The 26,524-nt window shown below is 40.3% G+C and overlaps 1 protein-coding gene across 10 annotated transcripts in view; it reads right to left on the bottom strand.

Moving 5' to 3' along the window:
* The window catches only part of ANKRD44 (ankyrin repeat domain 44), a 362,557-nt gene that overhangs the window by 165,531 nt on the left and 170,502 nt on the right, over nt 1-26,524 (bottom strand). For all 10 annotated transcript variants that reach the window (XM_033230774.1, XM_033230771.1, XM_033230773.1 and 7 more), the window contains exons 4-8: nt 17,657-17,727; nt 7,262-7,462; nt 6,805-6,892; nt 4,063-4,205; nt 2,750-2,962 (exon numbers count right to left, since the gene is read on the bottom strand). In XM_033230774.1, coding sequence (XP_033086665.1) covers nt 2,750-2,962; nt 4,063-4,205; nt 6,805-6,892; nt 7,262-7,462; nt 17,657-17,727 — 716 coding nt within the window. The remainder of the gene's footprint in view (nt 1-2,749; nt 2,963-4,062; nt 4,206-6,804; nt 6,893-7,261; nt 7,463-17,656; nt 17,728-26,524) is intronic.

Genomic DNA, 26,524 nt, shown 5'->3' with positions numbered 1-26,524 from the left:
GAAGGAAGGAAGGAAGGAAGAAAGGAAGAAAGGAAGGAAGGAAGGAAGGAAGGAAGGAAGGAAGGAAGGAAGGAAGGAAGGAAGGGACGACCTAAATCATAATTTTGTCTCTCTGCAGTGATAATTGTTGCTAGCATATTGGTACATACTCCAGAGATTTTTCTCGCTCTTTGCATCATCTACACACATAACCGTAACATTTTGGCATTAAAAAATGAGATCACATTTCTTTATTGCATTTTTATTTTTTCATTGAATAATACTAGGTATTATTAGCCATTTTGATACTTGCCATTCTTTAACACAAATGTACGTTTTTGTATTCGTTTGTATTTTTCTAATTACCAGTAATACTAGTTTTTCACAAGTTTAATGTACTTTTTATTCTCGCTTGTGATCTGACTTTTGCTCCATGTTTTCTAGTAGCAATCACTTTTTCTTATTGATTTGTATGAGCTCTTTATATATCAAGCATATTAACTATTTGCTTATCATGTATATTGAAGAAAATTTTCCCTAAGTTGTTCTTATTTGAATTTCATGTTAGAGGTTTTGTTGTTGTTGTTTTGTTATACAAATGTTTAAGACTTTTTTTGTAGTCATATATATGATTATTTTCCTTTATGTTTCCTGCCTTTGGTGTTCTATGACCAGATTACTGTTTTTAATGCTCAGGTCTGATCATATGGCCCCTAGAATTATTAGTGGCCTGCAGATCCTGGAGAGGCCCAAGCTCCCTGGGCTCAAAATCATCCAGTAGATGAGTCCTCTTCCTTGGTCAAATCACATTTCAGCTCATTTCTGGCTCCTTTCTGTCATACAATTAAAAATAAAAAAGTTTTTTACAGACAGGCTCTCACTAGGTTGCTCAGGCTGATCTCAAACTCCTGGGCTCAAGGAATCCTACACCTCAGTCTCCCAAGGAGCTGGGATTACAGGCCGAGCCACCACACTTGGCATGTTCATAAAATTATACTCTATTCGAGACAATCAATTGCTATTCTGAAAATCTGTCACATCTTTCATCACTACTAGAAATTATGAAAAAAATAAAAGATTTTAATAGTGAATAGAGAAGGTTATTAAAATAGATTGATGTGATATTCTTGAAATTACACCTTAGAAATCGTATTTTTCAAAACCAGAGACAGAATACACTGGACTTAAGGAGCCCTGTGTGCCGGGAAGAGGGGAAGCCTTGGTTGAGTAAAAGGTTTTCTAGCACAGCTTAGGATATTCTGCTACAATCTAAATGCATTCAAGTGATGTCACCCAAATTATGAATGCTACGTGATAAGTTCCCCTTGGTTATCTGTCACATGGCAAGCTGATGAGTTACCTAGAGGTTTTTCTATCCAGAATTCCCATCCCTCTTTGCTCATGCTGTTCTATCTGGAACACTCTCTCTCAAATTCTCTCTATTCCTCCTCAACTCAACTACATCAATCTTCCAAGTCTCTGCTCAAAATCGATCTCCATTTCTTATTCCCAAGCAAAAAACAGGTCAACACTTGCTTCTTACAGTTTGCAATGCTTTATGACTCTTCTCATGATATCTTCTCTTGCTCATGATTGCCTGAGGGCATGTTATTTCCCTACTACACTATAAATTCCTTAAGGGCAGAGACTGAGTCTCATCTTGGAGCACTCCTCCAGTACCAAACAGAGGGCACTCTGATGTAAATTTGCGGAATAAAGGAATGATTGTGACGACCAGCTCAGTGCTACATCACTGAAGCCACTATTTGGGGTTTGCTTTAAGAAGGTATTGGCCAGGCACAGTGGCTCACACCTGTAATCCCAGCACTTTGGGAGGCTGAGGCAGGTGGATCACTTGAGGCCAAGAGTTTGAGACCAGCCTGGCCAACATGGTGAAACACCATCTCTACTAATAATATAAAAAATTAGCTGGGCATGGTGGTGCATGCCTGTAATCCCAGCTACTGGGGAGGCTGAGGCAGGAGAATCGCTTGAATCCAGGAGGCAGAGGTTGCAGTAAGCTGAGATCGCGCCATTGCATTCTAGCCTGGATGACAAGAGCAAAACTCGGTCTCAAAAAAAAAAAAAAGAAGAAGAAGAAGAAGGTATCTGAGAAGCTCTAAACCCAAACTGGAGTTGGAAACAGGCCCACATTCATTATTAGGCCTCCCTTTGAATTCTTAGCAGCACTGCCTTATCAGCTCAACATTCACTTCAGTATTAGCTTCTGGGCCAAGTCAACATCCTAGAGATCCAGTATTTGTCCTGACACATTCACTAAGCTAAAAAGAACACACGGCTGGAGCCTTGGTACCTCTCAGCTGATACCACCACTCCTGGATAAAAATAACACAATCTCTTTTTTTTTTTTGAGATGGAGTCTTGCTCTGTTGCCCAGGTTAGAGTGCAGTGGCACAATCTCAGCTCACTGCAACCTCCGCCTCCCGGGTTCAAACAATTCTCTGCTTCAGCCTCCTGAGTAGCTGAGATTACAGGCACCCGCCACCACGCCTGGCTAATTTTTGTATTTTTAGTAGAGATGGTGTTTCACCATCTTCGCCAGGTTGGTCTTAAACCCCTGACCTCGTGATCCACCGCCTCAGCCTCCACACAACTTTTTTTATGGCCTCCAAATCCAGGACAAGGCTGTGTGAGTCAAAGTGCTCAGGGTTCCAACTCACTAAAACATGGTATCATTTGCAGCAGTTGATTTTGCTCAAATAGAAGCTCAATGAAAAGGCATTCAACACAGAGACCAAGAGTGTCATACCTGAATGTTAACATCCGCCCCGTTGTTTACTAACAATTCAAGACACAAAGCACCATGAGTGGAGGCAGCAGCAAAATGCAAAGGGGTGAACCCATTATTGTTTGGCTGGTTCACGTTAGCACCGTAGTCAATCAACTCGTTAACCACAGCATCCTGTCCATTGTAGCAGGCAATGTGAAGCGCTGTATTTCCATAGACATTGATTTCATCAATCTGCAAAAGAGTCCAACACAGGGTGATTCAAGTCATTGGAGCCAGTTTACTCCATTTTCCACAAAAAGCATAATTGCTGTGGCTAGAGAAAGGAGATAGCCATCCGTCAATATAATTGTTCAGAGCTTACTCTTGCCCCAGTGTGGTCATCCTGGGAATGCTTGTCACCCCATGGTAAACATCACCAAAACGTCAATACGGCAAAAAATGAACTGGAGAGAGAGAAGTTTCATCCTGGGGAGAGGTATTTTTCAGCTAACAAAGGGATAAAAGGTGAAGCACAAAGCTGCTTTCAAAACACCAAAAGAGAAGTAAATCAGAAGAGAACAAAAAGAGTCCCACACTCTAGGGTTGGGGCACAGCAAACCTCAAGAAATGGTAGGGGATAGCAGGGGAGGTGACTGTGGAGATGGCAGGGGAGGTGGCTGTGGAGCCTAAACACGGAAGGCGGGTCAGAACCCAATATCTGTTTTGCTCGGGAGCCTGACACCTCACCAGGTTCCATTTTAGTAGCAGAGCAGTGGTGCCGTCAGGAGGTGTGCTTCGTCCATGGCCCCCTATTGCTTTCTGAGACCCGCCCTGGGTGCCTGGTTTCATCATTATGGTCGTATAGCAACTTAGTTTTCCTTTCCTGGGGGACAGGATGTTCCAGCCTCACCACTGCTCCTGTTCTACCAGCAGAAGGAGAATGCAGCAGTCCAACTTCTCCAGCTCAAGAGTAGACATTGCTGATGTTTGTCTCTGCCATTTATTCATTCATTTCTGCTGTAAGTCATGACTTAGAAGGCTACATTCGGAAGGTGGGATGCAGAACCTTGGCCAGTCTTTAAAAACAACTGGTTAATATATATTACATAGAATCTATATGTTTATATATTTATCTATGTTGATATAGAAAGTTATTCAGTTTCCAGTTTTCCTCTGCTTAGTGTATGCCCCCACTGCCCTTTACCAGTTGCCCACAAAAAACTTAAAAAGACAGGATGCTAGAAAACAACTCCCCTGCCCTTGAATTAAAGTGCAAACAGGATTTAACTTTAGAATTAACAGAAATCTCACAAATACACAGGCCATGCAGTGATGCATTCATTATAGCTCACCTCCACCCCCAGGTTCAGGAGATGCTTGACAACATTGATCTGTCCATTGGAGGCCGCAGCATGCAGAGGGGTATAACCCTTCTTATCCTTACAGGTCACTTCTGCGCCATGGTTAATGAGCAGTGCTACAACATCCAGGTGGCCTTTACAAACAAAGCAGCAGAAAACATCATTAACCTTTATAGGACAATTTGCTGATTCATTTCACCTAAATTATCACTATTAGCTTCTATTGCCACCAGTATTTTGCTGAGTTATTTGTAAAAACTGGAAAATATTCATGGCAACTATTCAACAAATATTTATTGAGTAACTCCTATAGTCAGGCATAATGTAAATGCTGTGGGAAGAAAAACGATGATTCATATGAGCCTTCTCTTCAAGGAGATCTAGGTGATACCTGTTACCATGCTAATGAATAATGGTGAGGTGTTGCCAAGATATCAGTAGAGAGCCTTAAAAAATGTTGTGTTAAAATAAAAGCAATGCTTTTGAAAACAATTGGCATTCCTCACTGAAAAGTTTAACAATGACAATTCAGTTAGGAAAAACTGATAAAAGAAAAAAAATTAATGAAAATGACCATAGATTACTGTTTAATCATATAAAATTACTGTTGCTTAACTGTATTTGGACCCACAAAAATGGCAATTTCATATGGCTCAACTTAAAAGTATCCTCATGAATTAGAGGCCAAACAGAAAACCCTTCTAGTTTTAGCTCCTGTGAGCATTGTTTTCTACAATATTTTACTCTGTTCCATAATTCACCACATATAGAATAAGCCTGGACAACATGGTGAAACCCTGTCTCTACTAAAAATACTCTACTAAAACCCTGTCTTTACTAAAAACTTAGTTGGGCATGGTGGCACACGCCTGTAGTCCCAGCTGTTCAGGAGGCTGAGGCATGAGAATTGTTTGAACCTGGGAGGCGGAGGCTGCAGTGAGCCAACATCGCACCACTGCACTCCTGCCTGGGCAACAGAGCAAGACCCTGTATCAAAAAATAAACAAACAAACAAACAAAAAAGCATTGACCTTTCTTTCAGCACTGAAGACTGTTCAGTGCTTCAGGATCATTGCTCTAAATACAGCTGAAAATTGAAGGGTAGAAGACAAGTACTGACTCCAGGACTTTGTGTGTGTGGTGGAGTCGGGGGAAGTATTGGCTTGTTTTATTAAAATTTGACTCTTTTCTCCCCAAGACTTGTATATAGAAATTTTTTTTTTCAATTATTAGTGGTGCTGTCTTAAGCTATTTGCCCTGGTTTTGCCTATTATTCCTATTTGTATCCTGATAGCACACAAAACAATGACTTGATTTCTTTAGAGTCATTTATCCAAATGCTTTAACTGTATATACATCAGCAGAGAACAAGCTTGAAATTTCGCATTCTTTGAGTCCTATCCACACTAGCTTAGTGTGTGTTCGACCTACACAGCTGTCTCCCGCAGTCACTGGCTCCAGTCCTGCAGGTGCCACCTAGTCATTTCATATGCTTCAGCCAACTCGAAAATCCATGTCAATGTTTTTTAAAAAACATGCTAATGCTTGTAAAAGTTTAAGATTCCGTTTTTTTAAGCACAGGGATTCATTCAGACCCATCTTTAGCCACATACTTTCTTTGATCCCTGCCCCAACCTATTCTTTCTCCCTACAATTAATGTTAATTTTTAAAGTGATGATAAAAGGCACATATGTTTGTTAAAAAGGATTCAGAAAGGCAAAAAAGTATTAAAAGAAAACCAAAATCATTCACAATCATAAATCCCCAGAGACAATCAATTAAAATTCTTGCATATAATATTTTCCAGGTTTGTTATTATACAGATTTTTAAATGAAAATGAGAATTATTTTATTTATACTGCTTTATAATATGCTTTCACTTAACATATCACAGAATCTGTGTTAATAGACACTCATGGACTCATCACTGTAGTTACTGCAAAGTGTCCCCTTGTGTGGATCTTCCAGAATTTACCAAAACAGTCTCCTGGGGATGGGTATTCAGGTTGTTTACAACTTGGTGCTGATAGAATCCTATTTTTCTAATAGCAGGATGTTCTCCAATTAGAAACACAAAGGAAATATTTTAGTTCTTCATTTCCCACAAGTCTACACTTAGAATAAACTGTGAGATCTATCATTTGTCAGTGGGATTTGCCAACAAAAGTGAAAAGGAAAAACCTAGAAATGTGACCTCTCCCAAGCGGGCAGAAATGAGGACTGCAGGCTTTAGTTTGGTTGTCAGTGGACTATCAGGATAATCCTCAGTACTTCTGGTGCCCTCCACCTATAAAATAGCCAAAGGTTTGTCTTTTCTTCCTTTCTTCCTGTTTCTTTCAAAAATATTTATAAATTAAAAAAGACGAATGGAATTTGTGTCCTTGCTTTCCTAGCCAGTGCTCTCTCTTTTTAAAACACCTTATTTTACTGCCATGACAAGTTAAAATAAGCACAATCTGTGCAGCTTTCCAATCCAGACTGAAGCACATTCAAAGAGGCCCAAACCATGATTCATTCCTCCTCTTCTTTGTAGGATAAATAAATATCTGACAAAGCAACTGCCCAACTGGAGCCCACTATGCATGCCAGTAAAATGTACCAAATTTTCATTCAATTGCAACCCAAACTTGAAAAGAAGTCAGACTGGAGAAAACCTACATGGTCAACAAGAGACCCGTGGCTTATTGAGTTAAGGCTATCTGTACTTTGCTTTCCACGCATGGAATCCTTACCCATGTATGCTGCCCAGTGCAGAGCACGCCGGTCCTTCTTGTCAAATGCATTGATATTTGCCCCTTTGGCCAAGAGTAAATTGACCATCTGAAAGATAACCAACAATGAAATCAAGCATACATTCTGTAATGGTGAGGCCTCCTCACTGCCTGCAGGTGATCTGAGCCAAATTAACATGAAATCTAAAGGCAGGTCAGAGATCTGGAGTTCTGACAAAGTAGAAATATGATGTCAGAGCAGGAACTGTATCATGTGTGTCAGAGGAAAAGATTGAAGTGACAGCCTACTTTTTCAATTCATTGTGGCTCTAAAGTTGAGAATGATATAGATGCTGAAGGTTTGGTGTACAAATGTTTTCATCACATTCTTTAATATCTCAGCAAGAAGATCAGTTTCCACTTGTGGCTGAAAGTGCCTGGAGGGAGCGTTCCAATTCTGAATGATAAAAATACCCACCTCCACGTGGCCGTTCAAAGCTGCATGGTGCAAGGCTGTGCGCCCCCCTCGGTCGGAGACATTGACACTGCTCAGCAGGGGAATGATCACTTCTGCACATTTGACAGCCTTGTTGGCTGCTGCCACATGAAGAGGGGTCTGCCAGTTCTTGTCCCTTGCATTGACATCAGCTGAGTGCTTAATCAAAACCTGTACTGCTTCCTACAACAAAAGCAGAGTTTGCAGAGGTCACTGACAGATGTTCAATCAATACTTAGTGCTGTAAGATGCTTCACCAAACCCTGGAACTATGGAGAGAAAGGTCACCTGACCTTACAGGCTGGCTCCAGACAAGCCAGGTAATATCTGATAAAGATCAAAAGAGTGGCATAGATGAAGACAGAATCACTTTACCTTTCTTTGTCAAGCCAAGAGCCCTGGCACAACTCTAAAATCAAATAAACCTTCTAAGTATATGATGATGTCCTTACAATGTAGAAGGCACTCTTAGGCCAAATGAGAACATTGCATGTGAGTGTACATGCCAGGGTAAAATATCCATAGACAAAAAGGCCTCAGACCTTCTTGGGTCAGTTTATAAATCTTTGGTTCTCTCTGCCAACATCTTAACCCTCAGCCTCGTGTGATCAACAAGTGGTCAAGACGGAAAGTAACGTCTCTGTTACCATCTCAACTTAAAGCTATGAGTTGTTTCCATCTTTTCCATGTTAGAATGTGTCACTTCTTTTGCCATTGTTGAGTTCCTTCACCTACATTGCACCTCCCATGTTTTTTCTTCTATTGGCCCAGTCAGCTCCCTAGCCTGTTGGTCTATGACTTTCAACTCTGGTATGCAATGGAGTCATCCATGCAGCTCTTAAAAACACAGAAGCCAAGCATGGGCAACATAACAAAACCCTGTCTCAAAAAAAAAAAAAAAAAAAAAACCCCGACAAACATATATACAGGTACAAAAATAAGTGCATTACTTTTAATGGCAAAAACCGCAATTACTTTTGCACCAACCAGGAGTGGTGTTGTGGACCTCTAAGTCCTAGCTACTCAGGAGGCTGAGGTGGGAGGATCTCTTGAGCTCAGCAGTTCACAGTGAGCTGTGATCACAACACTGCACTCTGGCCTGGGCAACAGAGCAAGACCCTGGCTCAAAAAAAAAAAAAAAAATACAGTAGTTTAAAATGATTACGGAATTAAATTCACAGACGTATGGAATATTAGAAATGGAGAAGGCCCTGGGGTTCATCTGGGCTGACCCCTTCATTTCATAGGCAGCTTTATTTTATAGGTAAGATGACGGAAGTCCAGGGCAATGACCTGTCAACCTGGCTGGCTTATGGGCTCGTGCATTTTCTAACAGGCCATTTTCTACTAGGCTTACTTGGTGAATAGTCTCAGTCAAGCATCCTGACATAAATAGATTCAACAGTTAATTCTATTCAGTTATTTACATTTTTAAATCCTAAAGTTTTAGTCTGCTACACTGGCTTAATACATATAATAGAAATTTAATATAATATTTTGGCAAAAACAAAGCTTTGATTAAAAACAGATAATTACCTTTTTAAAAACTGCATTTCTCTTTTAAAAGTTTTAAGCTTGGAAGCTCTTTAACTTGGTTTTACAATGGAGTAATTTGATGGCTATTTAGGGAATTAATTTTTTTAAATTAAAGAAGTCTGCCTTCTCCTGTATCACATGTTGGCTAAAAATTAATACCCAGGAGCTTGCTCTGGCAGAAATATACATGGTAAAAAAGAAACTAATGTGGAGAGGAGGGAAGCTGAACACTTTCTGAATCAAGAAAATATTCTTTTTTTCTGTTAAAGGTTTTTTTTTTCAACTTTTAAGATCCGGGGTACATGTGCAGAATATGCAGGTTATATAGGTAAACATGTGCCATGGTGGGTTGCTGCACAGATCAACCCATTACCTAGGTATTAATCCGTTAGCTATTCTTCCTGGTGCTCTCCCTCCCTTCTCCCCACTGACAGGCCCCAGTGTGTGTCATTCCTTCTCATGTGTCCCTCTGTTCTCATCGTTCAGCTCCCACTTGTAAGTGAGGACGTGCAGTGTTTGGTTTTCTGTTCCTGTGTTAGTCTGCTGAGGATAATGGCTTCCAGCTCCATTTGTGTCCCTGGAAAGGATATGATATTGTTTCTTTTTATGGCTGCATAGTATTCCATGGTGTATATGTACCACATTTTCTTTATCCAATCTATCACTGATGGACATGTGAGTTGATTCTACGTCTTTGCTATTGTGAATAGTGCTGCAATGAACATAAACGTGCATGTATCTTTATAATAGAATGATTTACAATCGGATTGCTGGGGCAAATGCTATTTCTGCTTCTAGATCTTTAAGAAGTCGCCACACTGTCTTCCACAATGGTTGAACTAATTTATTCCTACCAACAGTGCAAAAGCTTTCCTTTTCTCTGCAACCTCACCAGCATCTCTTGTTTCTTGACTTTCTAATAATTTCCATTCTGACTGGTGTGAGATGGTATCTCACTGTGGTTTCGATTTGCATTTCTCTACTGATCAGTGATGTTGAGCTTTTTTTCATGTTTTTTGGCTACATGAATGTCTTCTTTTGAGAAGTGTCTGTTCACGTACTTTGCCCACTTTTTAATGGGGTTGTTTATTTCTTGGTAAATTTGTTAAAGTTCCTTGTAGACTCTGGATATTAGACCTTTGTCAGATAGACAGACTGCAAAAATTTTCTCCCATTCTATAGGTTGCCTGTTCACTCTGATGACAGTTTCTTTTGCTGTTCAGAAGCTCTTTAGTTTAATTAGATCTCATTTGTCAATTTTTGCTTTTGTTGCAATTGCTTTTGGTGTTTTCATCATGAAATCTTTGCCTATGCCTTTGTCCTGAATGGTACTGCCTAGATTTTATTCTAGAGTTTTTATAGTTTTGAGTTTTACATTTAAGTCTTTACTCCATCAAGAAAAGCTTCTTTAATAGTGCTTTTCAAACTATCTGTGGTAAAGAACGAGTTTTTTAAAAAGTTATTTCAAATCTATCACTTTTGAGCCAATACTTTTATAAAATACAATAAATCAGTAGAATAATAAAATGAAATAAAAACAAGACAAAAACTATAAATGTAATTATTTTATTATTAAAGTTAATGGGCATGAAATTATCAAATTGCTCTAAAAGTTTCTGACCACCTACTCTTTTCACAATAGATAAGATAAAAGCTCATAGGCCAGCCCCAGTGTGCAGGCACACTGTGAATCATCACACTCCTTCAAAGCCTTTGTTTGTTTGTTTGCTTGTTTGTTTTGAGACAGAGTCTCGCTTTTTCGCCCAGGCTGGAGTGCAGTGGTGCCAACCTGGCTCACTGCGACCTCTGCCTCCCAGGTTCAAGTGATTCTCCTGCCTCAGCCTCCTGAGTAACTGGGTTATAGGCAAGTGCCACCACGTCCAGCTAATTTTTTTGTATTTTTAGTAGAGATAAGGTTTCACCATGTTGGCCAGGCTGGTCTTGAACTCCTGACCTCAAGTGATCCACCTGCCTCAGCCTCCCAAAGTGCTGGGGTTACAGGCGTGAGCCACCGTGCCTGGCCCTTTCTTTCTTTCTTAATGAACAAACACCTGTGAAGATTCTGGTATTTCCCCCAAATGGAGGCATCAGCCCAGTTAACACTCTGTTTTAGGACTGTAGGCCTTGTTGGATGACATCCTGTAGCAGGCCATCCTATACAAGATGCAGAAATAATAGAAAGGAGGGGCTGTCATGGGATGTCATATGGGAGATAACTGGACATGACATTTGCAGTCAGTCAGTTTCTACTTTTTACGACTCTTTTTATTTAACAAAAGGCCACTTCAACCTTAAAATAAGAAGTAGAAACATACACTGTGGCACATGGAGAAGATGAGAATAGGAGGCATGTGTCTTAGAAACTATCATCCTTAATATTTGTTTCTTTACTCTCAAATGTGCATTGCATTTCAGTGGTCATAAATTACTCATGAAAAAATAACTGTTTATGACTACACATAGTCCCTGCAGCCATAAGCAATGTCAAGTTTTATAAATTACAAGTTGCTTTAGATAAGGGTCTAAATGTTATACAACTGTCTGTATTTTCCACAAAGCCTGGCAGGTGCTTTGCACATAGTGTATATTCAATAACTTTGTGTAGAATAAATATATTGCTGTAATCATCAGCAAAGTCTATAAGTAATAATCTGTAAGTGTTAACAGTACATTACTGTGGACTGATGTCCCTAAGGCTGCACTTAAGTCCTGAAGGCTTTTGCTATATTACTATAATCATTTGAGGCTTCTATCTTATGTCAATTGTAGCAATTTCATATTCTGTAAGAATTGTATAAATTGATGTCCCACCAATTTGCTTAATTAATGGGATTGTTCCTCTAAACGTACCAAAATACCAAGCACCAAAAAGACTCACTCATTATTTTAACTATTACTACAGCACAATTATTCTAAGAACTAGGAGTGCAAAAGCAGTTCACTGGAGACTTTGGGATACGAAAGAATTCTAAACGAACTATTTAAGAAGTGCTGACTTTAACCATTAGGAAAGGCAGACACTAAAGTATGACCAGTGTTTAATCTCAGGTCTCAAAATGTGACTTGTAGACAACATGCATCAGAATCTTCTTTTGAAAAGGCAAATTTCTGGGCCTACTCATAGGCTTCATTCAGAATCACTAGGGGTGAGGTTTTAGAATAGACAGTTTCAACAAACACCCCAGATAATTTAAATGCACTAAAGCTGAGCACCACTCGTCTACATTCTAATAGATTATAAAATGCTTACTTTCTTCCTATTCCAGGTATGACCTATATTCCATACACGAACAACTTTTTATAATCATGAAGATAATTTAAAGAAAGCAATAACATTCTACTCTTCCATATAATGTTTCCAATTCTCCTGTCTACTAGCATTAAGCCCACAATAATGATCATGCTTTTTAGAGGAAAGGGTAGAACGTAAGTTTTTAAAATTTTGACTATAAAATAAAATGCTTATCCTGCTCAGCTCTGGGAAAGATCTGTATACCAGTTGGGTCTTCTGTCTGCACAGAAGCCAAAAATAGATGTGCTTTATTGGCTAGAACAGGCTCCGTAAGGGTGCTAATGGGAACTGAAGAAAGCAGCACAGAATGGTGGTGAAGTAGGCAGCTTCTCTAGTCACACTTTCCGCCACTTTCTGGCTGTGACATCGACTTCGTTGGCTCCCTACTAACTTTCTGAGATTACATTTCCTAAATCAGTATTGCCAATAGCATCCATCTTGAAGGGTGGATCAGAGGTTAAAAGAGAATAATATACAAAAAGTCCTTAGCATACTGCCTAGCAGACAGTAAGTACTTAATAAATGCTCATAACTACAACACGTACATGGACACAATGTCCTCACTCCTACACTCTAAAGACAAGATACAACCATTGTTAACCTTTTTAACCAAAAGACAGTCTCTAGAATAGAGAAGTGAAAAGTTCAGCAGTTCTCCTCTGATGCTCCTCTCAACTGGTTATAGCAGAAAGGGCACTTGGGACGGGCCAGCCACGTCTGCACACAGGCCACAGCAGCCTGCATGTCTGGTTATCTCCCCAAATACTGTATACTAAAACTAAAAGCCACACTTTGTACACCCTTTAGGCCCCCTGTAGCACACTTAACAATGCCTTCCAATAAGTGCGCTTCCATAAATGTGTGTTAGACTTTCTGGGTTTGTGTACATTTCATTCCTTTCCCCTACAGTTGCTCTTTTCCAAGAAAGAAAAGCAAGAATAAGCTGAACACAGGAAATAATATGAAATAGTCTTCACAAGAACACTTCAGAATATTCCCACTGGCAGCCCCAAATCTTGCTTATCTTTGTTAGCTGGCACTGTAAAAGATGTTTCTCTAATATTTTAGTAAGGGCCTCTCTTCATTTCTTCACAGCCTAGGGAGTACACAGGAAAAAAAAAAAAAAGGAGAATGAGTTCAGAGAAGCCCTTAGGGAGCCAATAAGAAGACAGTGCTGTTGGGCTCTAAGCTGTTTCCAACCTGGGAATCCCCGATGTGCCAGACGTGGGGAGCAGGTCGGGGGTAGGAAAGGGTCGTGGGATTGGATCTAGAAGGGAACACACAAGACAGCCTGGTCAGCATCAAATAAGTCTTCAAGATTTATCTCTAGAGCTCAGTTATATTTTGGGAGGTTTTCAAGGGGTGTGATTATGTCTTGATCTACTTTCTTGTCTATGGGGACATAGTGTCAGGCTTGGATTCATGTTTAGTCAATATTATGATCTGGCACCTTATTGCTATAACATATCAGGAAATGAACTTAGCAATGCACCTTATTTTTCCAGACACAGAAGTCTGAACATAAATCTTGCCTGAATGAAAAGAAGCCTCCAAAATTTTGACTTACACTGATATCTGTGTTATATGCAATTGTGAAACTAGCCTTGATTTTGCAGGTTTCAGTGACTTAGTTGGCTTTTAGTGCACACATTCCCATAAACATGCTTCAACTCTGTTCGCCCTGCATGCATAAACGATTATTACCATCAGCATTCTGATATGGTGTATACCAGTTCTATCTTACCAGTTGTACACAGAAAATTATTATAGCTTAACTTGAAAACCCAGTCTTTAATGAATAACTCAAAAAAACAATTCTTTTCTAACTAGGCAAGATGCTAGAAATACAATGGCAAGCAATAGGCGTGGCACAAATTTCAAGGAGCTTACTGTCTAGATATTTTTAATTCAAATAGAACAACAATTTATATGGTAGTTTTGTATTGTCCTAAGTTAGCCGAGTTGAACTTCATTTCCCAGAATTCCTTTCCCTGTAGTACTCCCTTTAGGGTTGGCCACAAGAGATATCTGATGAGTTCTGGAAGGCATAAGTGAAACTGCAGCCTGACTGGTATGTTGTTGGGCACCAAGTAGTGTTGCAGCTTGCACACGATGTCACTAACCGGCTGGATCACCACATTGGCAAGGGGCAGTGCCTGGCTTGATGTTTCTTCAGATCCTGCCACATCTCCTTCAGTTTCTCCAATTCTTGGGCCAGATGCATGCATAACTCCTTCTGCAAGTCACCCATGTCCATGATGTTGGAGGCAGTGTTAGACAGACCTCAGTTCCAGTTTGTCCTTGTTCTCCCCCATTTTACATCCAGTTTTTCCACTGTGGAGTCTGCTGACCTACAGTGACTTCAGGGCCTCACAGAATTCAAGGTGACAGCCTTACATAGACCACAGCAGCCCTACACACTTGTGTAAGATCTAATTCCTATAATTAATATCTTACTCTATCTCTCATGGTGGTTCTGCTTCCCTGGTTGAACCCTGAACCCTGAGAGATCAGTTACCTATATTTTACAAGCAAATAGGCTTTGAGTACAGACAGTATAGAGTTTATAAACTTTTCAATGAAGAAATGGTTTTAAACACATCTCCATGTAGTATCAGTGCTTACCAATCTAAGGAATAGACATGCACCAGCTCTCAGCTGAAACCATATATCCATCTTGATAAGTGCTAACAGTTAAACTCCAAAATACCAGTCCAAACCTTCTCTTTTCTTCCCCTCAAATCTACTTTCTTTTCCCCAACTATTAGTTGGGAGAGGCATAAAATAATGGCAACAGAACTAAATTCCAAAGAAGAAGGAAATCTGAATTTAGGACTTCCACAGGACAGCAATGTGCTTGGAGTTAAGGTGTCTTCTTACAGAGACTCCAATTTTCTTTTCTTTTCCTTTTTTTTTTTTTTTTTTTTGAGATAGAGTTTCACTCTTTTTGCCCAGGCTGGAGTACAATGGTGTGAACTCGGCTCACCACAACCTCCGCCTCCCGAGGTTCAAGTGATTCTTCTGCCTCAGCCTCCCGAGTAGCTGGGATTACAGGCATGCACCACCACTCCCAGCTAATTTTGTATTTTTAGCAAAGACTGGGTTTCTCCATGTTGGTCAGGCTGGTCTTGAACTCCTGACCTCATGATCCACCCACCTTGTCCTCCCAAATAGCTGGGATTACAGGCATGAGCCACTGCGCCCAGCCTAGACTCCAATTTTCATAAGAAACTGTCCAACTTGCTGTGACAAGATACTAATCTGAAGACATCATGAGCTCATATATTACCTAATTATTTACAATTCAGGATTTGTTTGCATTTAATTCCTACCTGGCAAGGGATTCTTTTTTTCCTCCCTGCAAACCTACAGAGGTAGTTCGTTATGTGGAGAAGCAACAAATGCCTTTCTCAGATAGGAAGGTCAGTCCATCATTAGGCTGACAGGATTCAAACACACTAAAGATACTTACAGAACGCAGACTGGTTGTTGATGGAAAATGGATGTTTTGAGGATTAAAGTCTTTGAAGCTAGTTGAGCTAACAAAGGTAGAGATCACTTGGGAAAGGTCACAGAGCAATGAAATCATCTTTTTTGTGTCTTTCTTTTCCACTAGATTACATACTTCCTAAGAGCAGAGACCATGGGTCTTAGTTTTCTTTGTAGCTCCATCAGCTACAAAGAAAAGGTGCCTGGCATATAGGAGGTGCATATTGAATTATTTTCCCAACTAAAAAGACCTGGTTCTTGTTAAAGAGGAAACAAATCCATACATATTTTTAAAGAGACACTTAAATTTACTAAATTTACTAAAGACCAAGTGGTCTTAAAAGGCCAGGAAATACTCCTCTATGAAGGGGCTGGTCTCATGAAGCTGGTCATACCCACTCAGTCAGCTCACTACACTCATTTTCCCAGACAAAACAGAAATAAAATGTGGGACCATGAGAAGATTCTGAATTCTCCAGGGTCTGAGCCAGGTAATTTAGGATTATTTACCTCTCTCATTCCATGCAGGATATTTGGAAAGAGAACACAGTCAACCCCTTTTAAAAACTACTAATATCACAAAGCACAGCAAGAAAAACGATGACTACTAAGCTGTCACCTACCAAGTATATTTTGAAATTTCCAGATAGTTGCCAAAGAGGAAAAGCTAACACCAATAACGGCCAAAGACACCTGCATCTTCTGTATATTCATTCTTGGCAAGACCCTTTGCTCCTAGGTGTACCTGGAGAACATCACCTTCTCCAGCAGCAGAGGAGAAGCTGCATTTGGTAAACTCAGCTACGGAGGTCAGTCATCCAGCACCAAGTACATAGAAGGTTAGAACCTCTTGTATCCCTGGATGGTGGGCATCTCCTCTGACCAGGCTTCAAGGCTGACATTCACCAGGGTTCCCTGCCACCCCCACCTTCACATTGGTCTTCTCATCCTTTATACTTCCCCTGAGCTACCTGATGCATTTACCACGGTTTGGTGATCATTCTCCCTGTCCCTGAGTGCTAGACTTGTATAAATAATAATAGATAATCTATTAGTCAACTTCACCCAAATTTCCAGCATTCAATAACAAATTATTTCTTGAATGCCTAGAATGTACGAGGCTTGGGATACATCCAGGAACAAAGCACAGATCCCTGCCCTCATGGAGCTCCCACTCCAAGGACATGTTTGCTGAACTCAGCGTTCTCAAACAGAACCTACCAGCTTCCTGGCCCCTACTCCCCTGCTCTGTGCCTCTTCTGTTAACAGGACCACCATTTACCTACCAGCTTCTTTCCCACCTCACCCCTACTAGGTACTAAATCCTGCCAGGTTGACCTCTAATGAGCTCTCAAATCATGGACTCAGCTTTATGCCCTCATTCCAGCTGCTTCAGACTGCTTTTGGTCTTATTGGCCCTCCTCCTTAAGACCCCTCCCCCTCAGCCCATTCACACGCTGCCACCACAAAGGTTCTCTGAAACACAGATCTGAGCATATCACTCCCCTGCTATAACCATTCTCCATTGCTCAGAGGATTCCAAGCCCTCTGCCATCTGGCCCAACCTCCATTATCAGACTTACCTTCTACTACAGCCTGAGTTCCAGTTATACCTCACTGAGGCCCCCATTCACTCACTTCCTTGCCTCGGCCCTCCCTCCTTCTCCTGGCCTGCTAAGTCCTTACTCATTTAAGGACCAGCTCAACTGACATCTCTTCTTGGAAGATTTCCTCTATTCAAGCAGGCAGTTAGTTGCTTTCTCCTGCAAGTCAATGATGATATTGTACTAATCTGCTTTCTGCTTTGCCTCCTCCCCAGGCTGAGAATTCACTGAAATTCAGGATCATGCCGTCCATGTTGAACTACCCCAGACACTCCCCAGCCCCACTCAGCACTATGTCTGGCATGCAGGAGATGCTCAAACAAACAGCTGCTCATTTTGGGTAACCCTCTTACATTAGAGGTAAAAGCCTTTTGCTTACCAGTAAGGATTCTTAAATCACTAGCAAGAATTTTTCTAGGCACAGTAGGTATTAGATTAAATTTGGTAATCACTCACTTCGCTTCTGGAAGCAACAGCCCGGTGCAGTGGAGTCAGCCACATGTTGTCCTTGGCATTTACACGAGCTCCTAGAACCAAATAGCACAAGTTAGAGGCATAATGGAGTCAAGGGAAGCCCTGCTGATGCTAAGTCAAATGCTGTATCTTGCTCACATTTGCCTGACATAACCACCACCTCTTCTTTTCTTTATATTAGTCATGTTCTGACAAGATTTGATCAAGGCTGAGGGAACCAGCAGAAATCTGCTTTATCTAAAAATCTGGGACTAGCCAGATATGTTGGTAAAAGAGAAGCCAGTTTCCATGAGGCTTTTGGATAGATATGATATCAGACCTACAAATTGCTCACTACTTTCTCAAACTATGGGGTAGGCAGACAGGCTCAAGCATGAGTCAAAACCAGCTCACACTCAGAATTATGAGTGCCCATGCTCAGCTCTATGAAGCCATGCCATCATCATGGAACAGAAGCTCCCTGCAAATGAATTCACAGGAAGCAGAGTTCACCCGCCTTCCATGACACCCTTGTCATTCTCCATGAGCACCAGCCCACCAAGTCTATGTAGCTTCCTTTTAGGGGGTTCAAGGTTTTGACTAGTCTTCTGGTCAGACTTGGGATGTTTTATAAAAGGGCTACAAAAGGGGAAGAGGAGAAAATATGTACGATATCTTTGAAGAAGCAATAAGTCAATTCTAGCCTTAGGATGATGAGAAAGGAAGCTCCTGAGGACAAAGAATGGAGAAACAAATCAAAGAAACTAGAAAGTAAGGCAGAGAAAAGGAAACACAGAGGTGGCCCCTCAGGACAAGGGCTGGGAAAGTGAGTCAAGGGGAAGCAGAAGCTGACTAATCTCCAAGAGTTAGTTAAGGTCAGCTGATAGCTGGAAAATAGAAACTTTTTTAAAAGGCAGCGGACTTTCATGCATAAACATGAGTTAGAAGTTTAGTTTAAGGCACTGGCTAAAAGTAAATAAAAATCAAAGAACTTACACTATTCTTTTCTTTAACTGAAGAAGAACAAATGCCATCAACAGCATTAATCGTAGAAAACAAGAACATAATCCCTAAAAGACAGCTAGAATGCCTCCCCTCCAACCTCCATTTTGATGTCACTGGTTTCAGATGGGGTCAGGTACAAGGGTTATCACACTACGCTGTCAAGGTTGAGAGCCACTGATGAATTGTTGCTTAATTTATCCAGGTTAAAATTATTTAAATCCTAATTCCACTAACACCAGCTTGCCTGAAGGAGTTCAAACTCCTTACGTCAGTAAGGCTCACAGTAAAATCAGTTTGGGTGTGCAAAAATCAATAGGCATCTCTGGCCTCAGTAACAGGAAGCTGTGGGCTAAATGCTCTGGCATGAAATGAATGCGGTTTTGGAAGGACAGTGGGATTCATGGTCAGGAGATGTAGATTAAGTTCTGATTTAAGCACCTGCTGGCCCAATGACCAAGAGTCACTAATCTGCACAATGAGGCTAACAACAACAGTATTAATACTTCTCTACCCATTTCACCAGGTGCTAGGGAGAATTAAGTGAATAGGAAAGTGCTTCGTAAATTGCAAGGCACTAGAAAAACATCAGCCATTCTTACTTCCAAGTCACCTCTAATGTCTCATTCACCTCTAAATCTATGATTCAGATTTTCAAAGGAAGTGAAAGGCATGATCCTTGCCCTACAAAGGAAGAAGTCAAATAGGAAATTTAAGAACACAACCATCACCTAAAGACTGTACAAATACATGTCTTTTTAAGACATGTATTTTTAAGAGCAAGAGAACTCAAGTGCTAGAGAATGCTAGGGAGAAGAAAATCCAGATGTGATTAAGAACAGCAAAACTGGTTAATTTTAAAACAAAATTACCACTACCAAAACCAAAGTTTAGATTTCTTCTTCTAAATATTAGTTCCAACACAGTATCAGGTGATGGTCACAAAGTCTACCTTTCTGGTTTAGAAACACAGCATTTAACCCTTCAGATCTTCCAACACTCTGGATTCCAACCTTTTAAAATGACCTGCCTTTTCATCAGGACTTTTCTTGCATCATAAATAAATATATTTATGACCACATTGTGTGGTAGATTTGACCACACTGTGTTTCTGTCCAGTAAGCTGAGTGCACGTTTCTTATTTTGGGGCTGTTTCTTTGGCACCCACGTCACAAACATCACTCAGACCTTATGCAGTCCTAGAGAGCTGGAATTATTTTTATTATAGTCTTTGGCAGAGTAAATTTTGTGCTTTAAATTTTTTGTAAATGCATAAAATGAATGCAAGAAGAAACCCAAATGTCAAGACACATATGGAAAGGTACTTCTCAAAATTCGTTAGGGAGAAGAAAATGAAAGCAGCATTAGCATACCATTTCACATCCATTAAATTGGTAAAAATAATAAAGTGTGACAAGGCCAAGATTTAGCAAGGGTATGGAGCAACAGGAAAACTTAACATACAGCTGGGAAGAGTGTGAATTGGTACAACCTCCTTTGAGACACAATGTGGCATTACCTAGTAAAGCTGATGACATGCATGTCCAACCACCTAGCAATTCCACCCCAATCATATACCCTAGAGAAACTCTCACACATGTACATGAATGTTCACTGCAATATGTTGATGACAACAAGAAATTGGAATCCTAAATATCAATTAAGAGGAAAATGGATAAAGACGTTGTGGTATATCCGTACAATGGAATTCTACACTGTCATGGAAAGGAGCAGACTGACGTTCTGTATATATAAACAGATGTACTTTTAAAATCATAACACCAAATGAACAAATCAAACTGCAGAATTATACCTATGGCATAATACCAGTTGTATGTCTATATGTTGTTTATGGATGCATAGATATAAAATAAAAGTTTAAAATATGGCTAAGGAGTATAAATACTAATTCTGGATAGTGGTTGCGTCTAGGGAAAGAGGAATGTGAAAAGAATGAAGAATACCCATACAGCTGCAACTGTGTTTTCAATGTTTTATTTCCTTAAATATATATATTATATACATAAATATATATAATACAAATATGGCAAAATATTAAGAGTTCTTAAAACTTAGTGGAAGGTATATGGATATTCACTATATTATTCTCCATAGTTTTCTGTATGTTTGAAATATTTTCTACAAAATATTTTTAAGAAAGCTAGTGCATTTGAAGTTTTATGTTTCTTAACGAAAATAATGGGGGAGGGGGAACTAAGCTGCTTTTGTGTGTGTGAAACGGAGTCTTGCTCTGTCACCCAGGCTGGAGTGCAGTGGTGCGATCTCGGCTCACTGTAACCTCCGCCTCCCCCGTTCAAGCGATTCTCCCACCTCAGCCTCCTGAGTAGGTGGGATTACAGGTACCTGCCACCATGCCCGGCTAATATTTTAGTTTTTTAGTACAGACAGGGTTTTGCCATTTTGGCCAGGGTGGTCTTGAACTCCTGACCTCAGGTGATCTGCCTGCCTTGGGTGCAAGTATTTGTCTAGGATAAATAATTTAAAATGGACTTTATGTGTCATAGATAATACACACTTTCGGTTTCAAAAGGTCATGTAAAGCCTCTAAAGTGTGCCGGTTTACACCCTCAGAATGTATGAGATTGCTTAGTTTCCCCACATCCTCATCAACACTTGATATTATCAGACATTAAAATATATATTTTTAAATTTTTTAGAGACAGGGTCTCACTCTGTCACTCAGGCTGGAATATAGTGGCATTATCATAGCTCACTGCAGCCTTAGACTCCTGGGCTCAATCAATCCTCCTGCCTCAGCCTCCAGAGTAGCTAGAACTGCAGGCACATACCACCATCCCCAGATAATTTTTAAAACTTTTTTGTAGAGATGAGGTCTTCCTTTGTTTCCCAGGCTGGTCTCAAACTTCTGCCCTCAAGTGATCCTCCTACTTCAGCCTCCTAATGTGCTGAGATTACAGGTGTGAGCCACCATGCCCAGTCAGACATTTTAAATATTGCAAATCTGAGACAATAATACTGTATCATGCACTTAAACATTTGTTAAGACGGTAGATCTCATGTTAAGTGTTCTTACCACACACACATCCCAAAAAACTCCAAAATAACAAGAACAAAGGGGCACAAGGAAACTTTTGGAGGTGACAGAAATGTCTATTACCTTGATTGTGGTGATAATTTCATGGGTATTTGCATATGTCCAAACTCATCAAATTGTAGACATTAAATATACACAGCTTATTGTGTTTCAATTATACTTCAGTAAAGCTGCTTTAAAAATAAATAGGCCGAGCGTGGTGGCTCATGCCTGTAATCCCAGCACTTTTGGGAGGCCGAGGTGGATGGAACACCTGAGGTCAGGAGTTCGAGACCAACCTGGTCAAGTGGTGAAACCCCATCTCTACTAAAGATACAAAAATTAGCCTGGTGTGGTGGCACATGCTTGCAATCCCAGCTACTCAAAAGGCTGAGGCAGGAGAATCGCTTGAACCTGGGAGGTGGAGTGAGCCAAGTGAGCCAAGAGGTTGCAGTGAGCCAAGATCACACCACTGCGCTCCAGCCTGGGCAACAGAGCAAGACTCTGTCTCAAATACATACATACATACATACATACATACAAACAAACAAATCTGATTTTAAAAAGAACATCTTTTTTTTTAGTTTCTGGTCTAACAATAAGGTTAGACATCTTCTAATATGTTTGATTACTAGCTATTTGTAATTCATTTTCTGAGAATTACTTGTTCATATTCTTTATATATTTCTCCTATTTTTCTGTTATTTTTCTTATTTATATTTATATACTTTTATCATTATTATTATTATACTGCATTCTGAAAATTTTTAGTTTTATGCAGATCCAAATTTGGCTTTCAATATAAAAAATCTTTCAAGGAGAAAAATGATCCTGCGCAGGCTGAACCTCATACAGAGACACACACCTGGAGTGTAACGACACTAGCATTGTTAGCGTGTCACTTCAGAGTCCCTTGAGAAATTTCAAGGTGATTAGAAATGTAGGCAATGGCTTCTTTCAGTCAATGATTAAGTCCTCCATTCCTCCACTTCTCCTTCTCATGGAGGTTGAATAGGCAGCTGCCAGGAAAACCTCCTTTCCCCCATGACAAAAATTATTATAACAAAAGCAGAGTTATCTGAATGGAGACCCAAGACGCATTTCATCAGTGTCATTTCTTGCTGCCGGCTTCCTCATCCTCTTCCTCTGAACACGTTCAAGAGTCTTGTTTACATGTCAGAGGGAGATGTCAGATGGTTTTGGCTATGAATTGAATATTTATAGCTGATTTTTTTCTAAAGGAAGCTTCACATTATTTACCTGCCTGTCAGGCACCATTGTGCACCAAAGGACACAGTCTGCATGTCTAATGATTTAAAGGCAAATGCTTTTTTACCCAAGGACATGTTAAAGATTAAACATGAAAATAAGCGCTAGGGTATACTGATTCTTTAGAAACAAAGGCCCAATCCATCAGACATGATCTGTAATTACAAACTAAGGATGTTTTTCATCTTATCCCTATTATTTCTTAATTTTATTTTCATAGAGATCAGGGGTAAAGTAAACTCTGGGCATCTTTTCCAGAGGCAATATTTCTGTTCTGTAAGCCATGTCATCTGGGAAGAAGTAGAATAAAGAAAACAGAAGTGGTGTGATAAGGGTGGACTGAGTGTGACTGAAAAATCTCACAAGCCAAAGAGAATAATTTCTTCCTAAGCTTAACTTATCCAAAGTTTGGCTTTTAATTGTTGAAGTAAACATGAAAGGTTATAAAAATATGATTATAATATAATGAAATCAACTTGCTATTGATTTTTTTTAACAAACCAAATCATACAGTACAGGAGTGCTTCAAAACAATTACCTTAGAAGAGGGTATGATAATTCCATGAACATGGCAATTGCTGAAAACATTTAACAAACTCTCCTTGGAGTTGCCTTTATGGCCAATTTGCACACCCATCAGAAAATGGCTTATTACTTTATAATTGTACCACATTCGTAGGCCAAAATCAGCATTGCCTGGTTTGCCCCTCTTTCACCAGATAAAAAATATCAAATTCATCCTCAAAGGATGAATATTTGTTATGCATAAGGAATAAAAAGAATGATGTGCTCCCAGCCCTGGAAATAATTTGCATTGAGAGTAATAAGCACGTTTTGAAAATGTATAGGAAATAATTTTGCAGGACTACCACTTGTTGGGTTGCATAAATTCTATGGCCAGATGTGGTGGCTCATGCCTGTAATCCCAGCACTTCAAGAGGCCAAGATGGGAGGATCACTTGAGGCCAGGAGTTCGAGACCAGTCTGAACAACCTAGCAAGACCCCATCTTAAAAAAAAAAAAGTAAATTAAATTAAAATTTAAAAATAAATTCTAATAAATTTTACTTAGTAGTTATGCCTCACAAGCACTCCTGTATTAGAGAGTACTTCCAGTTTTCTTCTCTCAACCTAGAACCCTATAATCCTTACTTGTTCTCAGAGTTTTCTCTGCAGGATCTTTTTTTTTTTTTTTTGAGATGGAGTCTTACTCTGTCACCCAGGCTGGAGTACAGTGGTGCAATCTCAGCTCACTGCAACCTCCGCCTGTAAAGCTCAAGAGATTCTCCTGCCTCAGCCTCCTGAGTAGCTGGGATTACAGGCACCTACCACCATGTTCAGCTACTTTTTTAAATTTTAGTAAAGACAGGTTTCATGACCAGGCTGGTCTTGAACTCCTGACCTCAAGTGATCCTCCCACCTCAGTCTCCCAAAGTGCTGGGATTACAGGCTTGAGCCATCACACCCAGCCTTTGTAAGATATTTCTACTGTGGTCCTTTTTCTGTGTACTCTGCTTCCTGTATCCCAACCCCAGTATCTTAACTCTTAGCCACTGATTGGTTCTCACTGATCTCTCTGACTTAATCCAGATTCGGCCAGTTCCCAATCAGGCACTAGGGTCAGGAGGGAAATAAAGCCACACTTTGAACTGGGAGTTGTAAAAAAGTGAAATTTGCAAGGCCTGAATTCTTCCCCAAGACCTTGTCTTCCTCATCTGCTCAGAGGCATTCAGGGTTCTATCCACCTGGCTAACAGAAGATAATGCCAGCAGGAATTTAGCAAGCTTGGGTTACACCATGCTCTGTAGGTTAACACAACAATGGAGAACACAGCTGTAATGAGCTGTTCTGGCAAGGCCAAATTATTTGTCCAACAAGGGAATCATTAGCACCTCATTCATTATTAAATTGGGAAACAGTTTGGTTGGATTCCCTAAAGGGTCAGCTGCCAGATACAAGTTCAGAGATAAAATCATTGTGCTCTTGCAATATTAGGAACTTAATATATAAATTGAGTAAAGGACCTTTCAGGGAAAATAAAAGCCATGTGAATTCCAAGAGTTTGCCTCAGCTTCCACAGGTAAATAAAATTGCTAAAAAGGGAAAACTTTCCCAATGCTCCTCATGTCCTAAGTTTCCTAATTTGATGAGAGGGAGGAGGAAATTTTCCATAGCACATTGAACCGAAATTATGCTAAAGACATTAAGAGCTCAGAAATTCCAAGACCAAACAAGTGAATAGATTAAGATATATGCAACAGCTTTTCCCAGTTCTACTAAATCAGCCAGAGTTGAAGAGAGGCTGGTGGATTCCATGCCCATGTGAGGGTGATGTGAAACCACGTTTGTCAAACAATCACTGGCCCCAGATACATGAAAAAAAGAGATTGGGTTGACTTCATGCTGCAGAATTAAAATCTTCCCTTTCAGATGTAGAAACAACAACAACACAAAGTTGGCATGTAAGACAAAGTTCTGAATTTGTACATTCATGAAACATTCCTCTGAGACTCTGAGAGGTCTATTAATATAACATTTAAGAGGTGGGTAGGCTGGGCACGGTGGCTCATGCCTGTAATCCCAGCACTTTGGGGGGCCAAGGCAGGCGGATCACAAGGTCAGGAGATTGAGACTATCCTGGCTAACATGGTGAAACCCCATCTCTACTAAAAATACAAACAATTAGCTGGGTGTGGTGGCACACGCCTGTGGTCCCAGCTACTTGGGAGGCTGAGGCAGAATCACTTGAAACCAGGAGGCAGAGATTGCAGTGAGCCGAGATCATGCCACTGCACCCCAGCCTGAGCTACAGAGCAAGACTCTGTCTCCAAAATAAATAAATAAATAAATAATAAAATAAAATAAAAAAGAGGTGGGTATAGCTGAAGGGGATCATTAGATGTTATACCACAAAGTTCTTTATTTTATACCTCCACTGATTCTGCCTACAATTTCCCAAGGACCAAATTGCAACTGCCAGGGCAACCAGGCAGGTGTGCACTGGCCCTTAGTGTGTGCCAACACCAAACAATACACGTTTGTTTGGAATATGGTCCTAGGGCATCTTTAGATTTGTTGGAAGAAAGGCCTGCTCTCAAAAGCACAAGAAATGCCATGTGAAATCTAACCTAAGCTCCACATGACCATCAGGAGCGCGGGACACATGTTTTGAGGCACAGAACACTTGTTTCCTGGGGAAACCCACCTCAAGAACATGAACACAACAAAATAAGGGCCATGTTGCTTATGCATCACAGCACAATTCTTGTTTCTTGCCCACAGTGTTCACCACATCTGCTTGAATGCATGTCTCAGCTCCTACCTCTGCAGAGCTTACTTTAGGATGCTACGGTTCCCCTTTACTTACTGCAAACAAAGGCGAAACCTTACTAGAGGCCTTTTGACTAGTCCGTAGGCAGAGGCACTTCCTCTAGATGTTAATCTCCCAAACATAAAGGAGGAGGAAGAAAGACAGCCTGTCTGTGAATAATCTACAGTGAGACATCTGCACATGCTCAATTCATTCCAGGATTTGTCTAGTAAACA

The sequence above is a fragment of the Trachypithecus francoisi genome, unplaced genomic scaffold, assembly GCF_009764315.1.
Source record: "Trachypithecus francoisi isolate TF-2019V2 unplaced genomic scaffold, Tfra_2.0 Lachesis_group13, whole genome shotgun sequence".
Classification (NCBI taxonomy): Eukaryota; Metazoa; Chordata; class Mammalia; order Primates; family Cercopithecidae; genus Trachypithecus; species Trachypithecus francoisi.
Note: the sequence above shows the minus strand (reverse complement) of the source record. Positions and strands in the feature narration are given on the sequence as shown.